Source organism: Mirounga angustirostris, unplaced genomic scaffold (assembly GCF_029215605.1).
Source record: "Mirounga angustirostris isolate CCGP_5_RB_7025 unplaced genomic scaffold, mMirAng1.0.hap1 SCAF_8, whole genome shotgun sequence".
Lineage (NCBI taxonomy): Eukaryota > Metazoa > Chordata > Mammalia > Carnivora > Phocidae > Mirounga > Mirounga angustirostris.
In genome coordinates, this window is record NW_026991716.1 from 43,593,993 (window position 1) to 43,606,586 (window position 12,594).

A 12,594-nucleotide genomic window follows, 5' to 3' on the forward strand; every position below is an offset into this window, starting at 1 on the left:
ATCTACTACATAGTGGAATGTTACAGAAGAATACTAGAACTTGAGGCCCAGACTGGTGATGAGACTTGTCCATTGTCACACAAATCTTTAAAGAACTGGCTTTAGAACTTAGATGTTCTGAACATTTCTCAATTTAGTCTGCATTGTATTATCCCATGCTATCACATCAATCATTCTTCCTGATGCCAATTTAAGACAAAAACACCCAAGCTTGTCTGGCACAAAATCCTCTATCTGAAAACTTGGGGCCACATTATAGGCTTCCCACTTGCAGTTGAGCCTCACCATTGTTTGTTCTGAGTTGGTGCAAAATGGTATTAAAGAGGAAATCATGTGCCAGTGAGAAATTTGCTAAACAATTTGTAGCAGGTTCCACGGCAGGCAGAGTTTGTCCAGACTGGAAGTTTCATTCCCTTTTGGGTGAATAAGAGAAATGAGGCTTCATTTCTCCACCTTATGGACTGGTGACTCTGAGTGAGCAGGGGCACTATTGTGAAAGATCAGCAGTAGTCTTTTAGTGTGGATTTGAGATGGCTTGGGAATTACAGCACTAGATTTGTCTTAGTACAAAGGCCTGTTGTAACAAAGAATGGTGCAGGGTATGATAGGACCTAATATAGTATTGTGATTAAGAATATGAACTTTGGTATAGACAGACCTGGATTTAAATCCCAGCTCCAACATGTACTACCTTGGGAACCTCGTAGAAGTCATTTAACCTCCTGGTCTTTACTTTCCTTACCTATCAAATGAGAATAAAAATATTCCCCTGACTCATAAACTTGGAAATATAACATGGTGTGTATAAAACTCCAGTACCACATAGTACACAATGAGAATATTCAATAAGGCAGGAATGTTTTCCCCTATTAAGAGATAGAATCAGGAAGGTACGTTTAATCAGGATATCCTGAGATAAGATCCTGACATGGATGTCTAATAAGATATTAGAATAAATTAGGGAAAGAGGTCTATAGAATGACCTTCTTGGAAGTTTCTAAAACAATGTTGGTCCTCACTCTCCATGTTGGCTTAAGTTGCCCTTCCAGTGAGATTGGAACTAAATAATCAGAGGCAACATCTTCCAAACCTTGAAATGTACCCAAAGAAACACTGTCCCTTATTAAAAAAGAGGAAAGTCTTTTTTTGCTCCTGTTCTTAAGTGTGGTGTATTGAAGCACAGACACTCCGGTTAAACATCTGTTCATAAGTGTGATATTAATGAAATTTAACAGGGAGGACAGGCTGCAGGGGAACCAAATCTGTTTCATTTCTTCCTTACCACTTGCTATGGACCACATTTGTCTGCTTCTTCTTTACCTGTGCCTTTCACCATGGTAAAATAAAGAACTGGGGACATGGAAATTGTTACTTTCTTAGAATTAGCCAGATGGAAAAGTGAGGGCATGATGGCCTACAATGAGTAATACCACCTGCAAACACCTGAGCCACTTGAATAATCATGGAAACATTTCTTGGAGTCCAGAGCAGTCCTTGCTTAAGGATTTTGAGTGCCAGATTCATTTTATTCGAGAGCCTGGTTTCAGCAATATGTTATGTATTTAATTTAAAAATTCAGTCTGGCCACATTCTATTAACTTATACAATATGTAGGTTTACTAAGTGGAAAAAAAAGGCCTCTAAACCAAAAACACTTTATAGAAATCTAGAGAATGTAGAGAATACCTTTAAAAATAAAAGCATGCCACAGAGGTTTGAAAAGTGGTGATAATCTTATGATATCACAGTGCAAATGTACAAATTAATAGGCTAATCAATGATATGAATACTACCTACAAAGAATCAGATTAGGTTGGAGTGGGGGAACATAAATAGCATGCATAGAAGGAATATAAGACATGACCTTTGTGTCTAATCAGGGATATAATAATGGATATAATAATATAAATATTTTAATGACAGGTACACTTACAGAGTTCATATTACATAGGTGTAGGAATTGTAGATTTTGGCATCTTTTCTACACAGTTTTTGAAAATGTGTGTATGTTTCATATCTTCTGTAGTATCCTAAGCTGACTCCTGTTTTTTTCATACTAGCTTTATTTGAACCTCTCTTTGGAATTCCATGCCAGCCAACTTTCTATGTCCCTGCTTCTCTGGATCACCTTGTCAAGATAATCATGTTTATCAGAAGTTCTAAACCCTTCTGTGCTCAGGAATATTTGGGTGTCTTAATAATATTTGGAAGATGCCCTTCCAATTGTCAGAACTGTTTCTGGCTACTTCTTTCTGTCAATCAGTGTTTACATATCTACAGAGGATCTCCAAGAACTGACCTACTGCTTCTTTCATGTCAAGAGATTGACAATTCCTACTCACATTACGCAGCCAGTGCCATTTATTTTGCATTTTTCCACAATTCCTGCTTCCCTGGCCCATCAATAGCATCTTCCATCATGAAAATTTTCCATATTGAGTTGGGAAGGGTGGCGATCCAAGTATGAGAGAGGAAAGCAGAATGAGTTAGAGAGCCATAAAATGTAAGTATAAAATTTCCCCTCAAATTGCATACACCAGAAGTTCTCAAACTTTACTACACATCAGCATCACAGGGACACCCTCTGAGAATCACTGCCACATGTGAATCCAAATCATTTCCAAATAACATGTAATCCAAACAAAAGGCCATCTCATTTTGCTCTGTGCCAAGCTCTTAACCTAGGAGTCCTTGGAGACACTTGGATAAAATTCTAGGTATCCGTGGTACTGCACAAACTATATATTATATTACATTAACATGGGTGAGATTACCTCTGGATGCTTGAAAGGGCCTACTGCTCTCAAAAGAGACTCAAAGGATTCATTTTCCCGAACAGCTTCTACAACTCCCACTGACGCCATGCAGAGAGAGTCAAGCCAGCACACTGGACGAGGCACTGACATTAGAATGTAGCAGAATAGGGTCTACAGTTGATAGAGCCAATGTGTAATTCTCCTGTTCTTTTTATGGTTAATAGAATAATTTTACTATTACTACACTGACCTTTGTAATCAATTACTCCATTCTTCTTTGATTACCTACTGACTCCTACCAAGATGTAGATCTACCAACCAATCAGCCAAAAAGTTTAGATGGAGCACCAGTTATAGGCCTAGTGTGGTGTTGGCTCAGGAACCCAGAAATTGTAGAGTCCCTGCTCTCAGATAACTCTGGGTGAAGATACTGACATATATTACTTTTAAGCCCCATGAGAATAAGAACCTTTTTTTCTTACCCCAAATTCTGTCTTGTGGGCCTAGAAGAGCCCCTAGTAAATCATAGGAGCACAACCAATTATTAAATGAGTGAATCCAAGACCTCAGGGGTTTATACTGAAATGTCATCATGATATTGCCAGGTAAACAAAATATTGGGACAGTGGCTGACTGGACAAACCTCTTACACCTGAAGAGTACTGCTGGATAAAGGAAATAAGGGACCCAACTAATAATGCATGTGAATAATCTGCAAACTTGCCTCCATAGGGAAAACAAATTGAAGCTTATGTATATGTAACAGTTTCAAACCTTTCTTTACACCAGATGTTTGGCATAGCTATGAACTCAGGTAACAGACTGTAGACTAGGAAGATCACCTCTCCACTGCATCCTTTTCTGTAGCAAGTGATAATGTTGATGGTAAAGGAGTCAGGTAACAAAAAGCATGCTGCCCAGCCACATATATTCATCATGCTTCCTTCAATAAGTGTGAAGCAGGCAAGCCCTTACCTAGATTTCAAGCTGATGAATGATCTGTCTAGTTTCAGTAAACCCCAGCGGACTGCTCACCTTTGTAAAGCTGAAACCCTGTCAGCCTCTGGATGCATTTAAACAAGGACAACATGTTAAAAGGAGGCAGGTTATGAGGTTTCCTGAGGTATCCCTAGTTTCTAAGTGCATTAAGTCCTCCCTCAATGCACAAAAAAGAGCCTTTTAACAACAACAACAAAAAAAACCCTGAGAAAGTTCTTTTTAAATCATGTATAGATGCTGACTATATCAAATCCATAAACAGAAGTATTAATGATTTACTATATTAGGCCATCCATTTATCCACACTGAGGTCCTTCCTATCCCATTATCTCTATGGAAGCACGTATATAGCCTTATATACATGAGAAGAAAGAAAATTCCTCCTTCTTGGGAAACACCTGTCTTAGGAGTTCTTGGTTCTGAACATGCACAGGGTTGAGCATACAAATGGTGCAGTGACTCTTTTGGAAGTCACATTTGTCCCTGAAACTTCAGTCACCTGGAGACTGCATGCCTCATTGCCTGCAGCAGCTCAATCTTGACAGTGTAGAATGAGCTTAGAAATCTCATTTGAGGAACAAAATTTGAATTGAGAGTTTAAACAGCACAATATATTTAATGCTGAAATAATCTTTTCTTTTTTTTGTAATTTTTGTTGACTGTAGAATTCTTTCTCTTTCTTTCTTTCTTTCTTTCTTTCTTTCTTTCTTTCTTTCTTTCTTTCTTTCTTTCTTTCTTTCTTTCTTCTTTCTGCTATTGGGCTGTTATAATAATCTTGGTTTGGTCTGGATTTTGTCATGGAAAAGGAAGGTAACAGGACTCAGGAACTAGTACAGCAGTTAGCTGCATATCCCCATTTTTACACACAGAAAATTTTTGCTTCTTTTGCTGTGCTAACACACTTACACATAATTCCTGGAATCCCTACTACATTCATATCCACTGCTTCCAGACACACACTCCCAAGGCACCAAAACACAAAAATCTCTGCATGTCAAAATCAAGCCAGGCCGAAGATGTAAATAGGTGGATATGGCACCAGGTGGATGTGTAATCAGTAATAAGAAATACATCGAGCCCCATAATGAAAAGAAATCCCCCAAATTGTTCAGGATTCCCCCTCCCCCTTCCATTCACTGATTTATTAACCCTGAACAAAGATGTAATTGCAGGGTCTCAGAAACAACTTTTTTCCATTTTTTTTTTCATTTTTGGCATTTGTTTTGTTTGGCTTTGAATTTCTTAATATCTAGTCATACCATTCATTGCCTGTTTTCTTCACTCAGTTGCCCATCTTCCCCCCCACCCCCACCCAAGAAATGAAAGAAGCATTAGCTTCTGAGTCTTAAGGATGAGACCTCTGCATTTTCTTTGCTTGTTTAGGGCAAGAAATGAAGTGCTGCCTCTTTAATTGGCAGAAGCATGCAGGAGGAGCATACCTTTAATTTAGTGTTGGGATACCTCACTTGCACCCTGGCTGTTGTCTTATTGGAGACGGCAGCCTGCCTGAGATCCTCTAGCACTGAAATAATATCATCCAGCACGCATTTCTTATCCTGATTTTTCAACACACACAGATGGGAAAAAGTATAATTATAGCCCTTGTGGTTCACCTTCATTTCCAGCACGGCTCGGTGGGTCTGCAGGATCCCCTCAGCCTGGAGCAAAATATTGTCCCCGGGTGGGGAGAGGAGGATCACCCTGCCATACCTCCCAGGGGTGTGTAAGTCCGAATAGAGCTGGCTTTTGGACTGGTCCAGGGGGAAAAGGCTGCTGGCCAGGCTGCGCTCGATCTTGGCCAGGCTGTGGCTGGGAGCGACCAGGCGCTCCAGGTCGCCCTCGGGCTGGAAGCGGTTGAGCGCGCTGAGGCCGAAGGTGATGGTCAGGACTGCGGGCACGGTGAGGAAAAAGACCGGGTGCCGGCTCACGCACAAGCCCAGCCTGTGGCAGAACGACTGGAGCCCTCTGCGAAGCACCTGCCGCAGCATCCTCCACCAGATCCAGCTCGCAGGCGCTCCCGGCCGTCTTAAAAAGCACATGTGACATGTGTAAGCGCCGGGCTACCCCCCACTCCCCCATCCCACCCCCTCCGGGCCAGCCCCCTTCCCCACGCCGCCGCCTCCCCACCCCCTCCGCGTTCACCCCCAACCACTCCGCCTGGTCTTTCCCCGGCCCCACCTCCATGCGCTCCTACTACTCTTTCAAACACTGCAGCAAGTTGCAGCAAGGCGGGCAAATATCGACAGCGCGCGTGGGGGCCCGCGGCGGGCGCTGTGGGGGCACCGCGGGGCCCACCCCTCCCCTGCCTCCCCGCGCTCTTGCCTCCTCCCGCGCCCCTCTCACCGCATGAGCAGCGTTCCCTCGGTCTAGCCCTTCATCTCCGTGCTGCAGTCCCCCGGCCCCCCTCGCTGGAGGTGGTTCCGTGCGGAGCGTCCCACAGATGTGGATTTCCTCTCGGTCCTGATGGGGTTCGGTGCCTAACTGGAACCATGTGCCTCGGTGTTGTAAGAAGCAGGCATGTGCCCCATAAGGGGCGGGGGGGGGGGGCGGGGAGGAGAGAGACTAGAAGGGAGGGAGCGGTGGTGGGGGGGAGCTAAGCTTTTCTTTTTTTAAGATGCGGGCAGTTATTTTTAGAGTTTTGTTTTCCCTCTTCCCTCCTTGCTATAGTGAATGGAAGAGGAAACGGGTGAAGGTGCTGCTGGCCCATTGGAGCGCTGGCAATTAGAGCCTGAGGCGCGGGGCGCGGGGTGGGGGGGCGTGGAGGGAGGGCTCCTGGAGGCAAGCCGCCTTTTTGCCCCTCCGGTTTCCCTGTGCCCTCGAATTCTGCTTTTCTGCTGAAGAAAAGGGAGCAAAGAGGATGATGCTGCATTTTTAACATACCACAAAGCATGCAAGGGATTTCCTTGCAACACCTTACACGCTGTCATTCCACAGACTAGTGGGCTGCAGCCCGGGGCTGCCAGAGACCCCATCTGTTGTGGTGCGTTGGGGCTCTAGGAAATCTTTCCTAGCTGTGGTGACTGGAGAGGAGGCATTTGCCAGTAGCAGTCGCCTATGGCTTGGGGGCTGTGTGTGTGTATGTGTGTGTGTGTCTTGCGTGTTGGTAGTGAAGATCCACAGGCAATGTGTGGTTTCCCAAAAAATGTTACATTCACTTTCTGTGCTTGTGAAGTTTAGGACAAAAAGTTCTTAAAGCTGGTTTCAGTTCCCTTCCCCCATTCGCCCTTCCATCAGGTTTACTCTGATAGGAAGTGGACCAAGAGGCTATCTAATTTTCTCTTGTGAGTCGAATTCCAGAAACAAACATTTTGGGACTCCCATCACACAGTTTTTGCCTGAATAGAGAGGACTAGTTGTCTAGGGGGAAACACACTGGAGTCATCTGATGTGTAAAACTGAGTTTACTTCACCACAGAGGGAAGAAAACTCCCACCAGGTACAATTCATCCTTCAGTACCTACCACTGTGAAGGTGAGAAACTCTCACCTGCAGATCCCATCAACTTCAAAAGCTTTAATATTAATAAGCATGTGTGTGTGTATTTTACTTTTTACTGATGGGACCTTTCACAAGGCCCAATGTTCTGGAAAGAATATGAAGAAGTCTTGAAGACAAGTTCTAAATTTGGTTGTGAACTGGAGACCTGCCTTCCAAAGCTTCTGTTCTTTTTGCATTGACTTCGTAGAGAAGATTGAGTTTCAAGAGATGATTTATTCACACTTTCTTAATCATAGTGAAAGGACCTGTTCTTCATCACATACTTAGCGATGTGCCCATCTATGCATACAAACAAGCTGAAGAACTCATCCTCTTAATAGATGCTTTTTATTTTTGCTAGTGGAATCAATTTTTCAGTTAGGAAATCAGAGACTGCAGAGAGCTAAAAAACAGGGGCAATGCTTAAGAGTAATAGTTTAAAGGTAGTGTTACATACAAGATGAAAGAAAAACTCCAATCTTTTAAACTGAAAGTGACCTTGGTGACCGTTCAGCTTGCATCCCCACTGCGGGCAAGAATAGCTTTTATAATATTCTTGATGGCTCTCCACCCAGCCCACGCTTCTATACGGGATTTCAATTCTATTCTATTCTAATTATTCTATTCTATTCTATTCTATTCTATTCTATTCTATTCTATTCCATTCCACTCTATTTATTTGATTTTTTTTTAAAAAAATATTTTATTTATTTATTTGAGAGAGAGAGAGCACAAGTGAGCATGAGTGGGGGAGGGGTGGAGGGAGAGGGAGAAGCAGACTCCCCACTGGGCAGAGTCCAACAACATGGGACTCAATCCCAGGACCCCGAGATCATGACCTGAGGTGAAGGCAGATGCTTAACTGACTGGCCCACCCGGGCGCCCCTCAATGTTTTTATATCAGTATGGACTCATGGGTATTTATAAATATTTCTGTTGTGTTTGGGTTATAATTCAATACCACTCCATTTACTTTATTGCTCAAATTGTTCCAACTCTGTCCATTGGCTTCTGTCTCCCTTTGACATAACCCATTATTATTATTGGGTCCTTTAAAAAAAAAAGTATCCCGTACTTTCTTGCACTGTAAGATACTCCAGGCTTGTCTTGTATCTTTCCTGCCGCAGTATCAGCCATTTCTCTAAGAAACCCTGGTTTGTTTCGTTAGACAGTGGTATTAGAAGCAGAAATCTGGTTCTAACTGTGCTGCTTGCGTGGTGGTGCCATCACTTCTAAGCCTTCTCGACTGACATCAAGGAAATACATGGCTGTACAGATCTGCCTTAACTTATGCTAGGGTTATGTCCTAATAACCCACAGTAAGTTGAAAATATTGTAAGTTCAAAATGCATTTAATACCCCTAAACTACCAAAATTATAGCTTAGTCTAGCCTACCTTAACATGTTAAGAACACTTACATTGGCCTACAGTTGGACAAAATCATTTAACATAAAGCCTATTTTTTTTTTTAGACAGAGTGAGTGCACATGTGTATGGAGGGCGGGGGTGCAGAGTGAGGGGGTGAGAGAGAATCTTAAGCAGGCTCCACATGGAGCCCGACCACAGGGCTCGATCTCACAACCCTGAGATCATGACCTGAGCTGAAGTCAAGAGTCGGGCTCTCAACCGACTGAGCTACCCAGGTGCCCCAACATAAAGCCTCTTTTATAATACAGTGTTGGATATCACATGTAAATTGATTGACTATGGTACTGAAAGTGAACAACAGAATGGTTGTAAGTGCATCAGTTGTTCACCCTCCTAATTGCATGGCTGACGAGGATTTGGGCTCACTGCCGTTGCCCAGCATCACCAGAGTTTGTCTTACTGCCTGTGGCTAGCAAAATTCAAAGTCTGGTTTCTACTGAATGCAGCATGATGCACAGCATCATGAAGCTGAAAAATCATATGTTGAGCTATTGTAAATTGGGGATTGTCTGTATACTAATCTGTGCATGTGAGTATCTATAAAAAGTTCTTTATATGGCTCTCCATATCTATATTAAGCTAAACATGAGTTTACACTTATGTCCTCTGACTCTAATCTGTTGCCACATGGATCACTGAAGCCTCTTTTCCATGCTTGCCTGTAACCTTTCACTTCAGGTGATTTTTAAATTGCTTTTCTATAATGAAAACATATTTTTATTGGAAAAAAATAGGGGAAAGAAGAAAAGCATGGTTCCTTAATTTTAATACTATAAAAAGCTAATGTCAAATACTATTATGGCTTCATTAGAAAGATGAAGTATATGTTCAAAAGAAGAGAAATGTTAGCAATATTCCAGATTAACCTAGAGGAAGTTAATTTTGCACTAAAATATCACTGGATATCAATCACATGATAATTCTAGCAAACCTGATTTAAAATAAAGCTTAATATAAAGCTGAAAGCCATGCATTTAGAGACCAATCAGTAAGAACACAAAAATCTGTGCTTTGGTACATACGGGTAGTGTCTTTTCTGATATGTGTTGGTCAATATCAGTTTTCAAGACTTGGAACCAAGTTGGAATTTATCCACTTGGCCTTTTGCAGGATAGGACACCAGAAAAACATGAATTTGCACTCAGAATGGCTGAGTTCTAGGCCAATTACACAAGTTACTTCCTGGGTGTTTTGGGCAAGACACCTGACTCTCTGATCCTGTTTCCTTATTTATGAACTTGGATTGTGTTCTTTACCCACTTGTCAATTCATCCATATCACCATTCACCAAAACACTGCAATTCTTGTTGTATTAACTAATGCTGTAATGCTAGCGATTGCAACAAATAAACCTCTAAATGTTAGCGGTATAACACAATACAAGTTTCTATCTTGTTCAAGGTGAACAGTCCGTTATGGATCTTCCTGCTTAGCAGGAAAATATAGACCTCAGTTCCACAAGTCATTCATCCACCTTTAACTCCTGGCTTCCAAGGACATTCCTGAGGTCATTTCCTAGCCAGCCAGCTACAAGAGGGAACCATCCTAGAGGAGCCCACCGGGGAGGTGTTTTTGGCTGTCTGGAATAGCATACATCACATCCTCTTACATCCTAAGATTAGAGTTTCGTCACAAGAGAGGCTGAATAATGCAGTTTCACACAGAACTCATTCCACCACAGCCATCTCAAGCAATGCTGGCTTTGGGGCTTCAGGAAGATGTTCTTTGAACTTCTTCTGTGGTAGTTTTAAGGAGTTTGCATTGTACCACCCGCACTCTTAGTCAGACCTGTTGTATCTAGGAAAGGCACATTGGAGAGTACAGTTTTAAAGGCAATTTTGGTCTTGATCATTTTGGGTGTTTCCGGCTGCAACTGTTTTAAACTGTAAGGACATTTCTTATCTAATACAACACAATGTTCGGAAGAATGATAGTTATAGAGCTTGTTAATTTAGAGGTTCAGGGGAGTCATTAAGAACCTAAGTCCTCTTTCTCATTCTGCTTTGCCTATCCCCAGAGCCTGAGCTTTGTGCTCGTTCTTGTCCACAGACCACACAACCAGACAAAACAAGATCCAGGGGAAGAAGCAGTTGCTTCTTTCTGTGCATCTCTTCTAAGAGTGAAGAAGCGTTCCCCAGGAGACCCCCAACGGATTTCCTCTTCAGTCTTATTTCTCATGCCGGTGTCTAAATCAATCACTGGTGAGAGGAACGTAACACAAATAACTGGCTTAGACCAATCTGGACTCACTGTGGGGCTGGGAATGGAGCCAGCCTCCTCTCTGAGAACATTGTCATGTGGGAATTTATGTGGGGTTTACTTTGTTAGTTTGTTTTGTTTTGAACAAAAGTTTCTATAGGAAGAAGCATAATGTTATGGCAGGGATGTTTGGATGTTGGGCAGCTGACATTAACCTTGGGTATTGAATTTTTCGGCTTAGAGCAAATTAGTTTCTGGAGACCATTCTTTTCTGAATGGAAAATAGACTCATTATCCGACAAAGGAATTGTTTTTTTTTGATTTGTAATCCATTTATGTCAATAGCTTTATAATATGATGCAGCAGAAGTCCAATCATATTTGATATTTTAAAAATTACCTTTATTTCCATAGGGTACAAATATTCTTCGGGAAAATCCACTGTCTCCAATCGCCATTTCTGTATGGGTAGGAAATGACGGACTGGAAATGGTTGAGGAGTTTATGAACGCATCTTTATTTAATAAAAGCAATAGGAAGTTTAGATAGGATTTGCATTAATTGATAACCAAAAATTCATCATAGATAAGACTGTGCATCAAATGTGGCTTAGAAGTTCAGTCTCCTTGTCATGTTGTTGCACCCTATGTGCTTAAAACAGAAAATAAACACCATTCTCTTTCCAATCGTAAAATAGTGTATCCAAAAAAGAAACATAAGTGTAGGCATCCATTATTATACCATTTATAAGTAAATCCTCAGTACCAAATTTTTGCCAGAACTAGTATTTTCCTGTGGTGGAATTTAAGATTAAGTTCTAGAGAAGATTTCAAACATCAAGGTTTTCCTTTCTCTTAACTTTTAGTTAGGTTCCCCTCTTGCTTCACCTCTGTATCACTTTGGTTCAGTCATTCCAGGTCAATATGCCTTAGATTTACATCTGTAAACTCATGGAAAGTAATAAAATTGGACTAAGTGATCATTACCTTGCCCTTCCGCTATGATTCCATAATCTTCTGGAAGTTGAGTTCATGGGGTTCATTTGCTAGGTTTGCTACATTTTAACAAGGGCAAACTTCCATTCCCTGCTGGAGTCCCTGCCTTGCTTTCCTGTTTACTCTTTGCACAATATCAAACAGGGAGTCCCAGAGGGTTGGGAGTGGCCCAGCACAGAGGAGAATGCGAGCTTTGGTGTTAGTCTGGGAAAAGATAGAGAGGCTGGAAAAATACTTGGAATATTGTGGCCACGGGGGAATAGCTGGACTGAAGATGAAAGACTGCCTGCCAAAATACAGCTCTGTGCAGAGACTTATTGGACAATGTACAAAGATGACATGTTGCTTTGTACACATTCCATTTTCAATCATTTAAATAAAAATTTTCTTTTTTTTTAAAGATTTTACTTATTTATTTGACAGAGAGAGACACATCGAGAGAGGGAACACAAGCAGGGGGAGCAGGAGAGGGAGAAGCAGGCTTCCCATGGAGCAGGGAGCCCGACGTGGGACTCGACCCCAGGACCCTGGGACCACGACCTGAGCCGAAGGCAGACGCTTAATGACTGAACCACCCAGGTGCCCTTAAATAAAAATTTTCTAATTTGGGAAGAAGTAGATCATACTTTTTTTTTTTTTTAAGATTTTATTTATTTATTTGACAGAAAGAGAGAGAGCACAAGCAAGGGGAGCAACAAGCAGAGGAAGAAGCAGGTTCCCTGCTGAGCAAGGAGCCCGAT

The 12,594-nt window shown here is 42.0% G+C and overlaps 1 protein-coding gene across 1 annotated transcript in view; it reads right to left on the bottom strand.

The window, feature by feature from the left end:
• Window positions 1-5,794, bottom strand: part of PTCHD4 (patched domain containing 4) — a 180,195-nt gene extending 174,401 nt beyond the window's left edge. Inside the window, exon 1 of the mRNA XM_045866999.1 lies at window positions 5,369-5,794. Coding sequence (XP_045722955.1) covers window positions 5,369-5,794 — 426 coding nt within the window. The remainder of the gene's footprint in view (window positions 1-5,368) is intronic.
• Window positions 5,795-12,594: the final 6,800 nt, after the last annotated feature.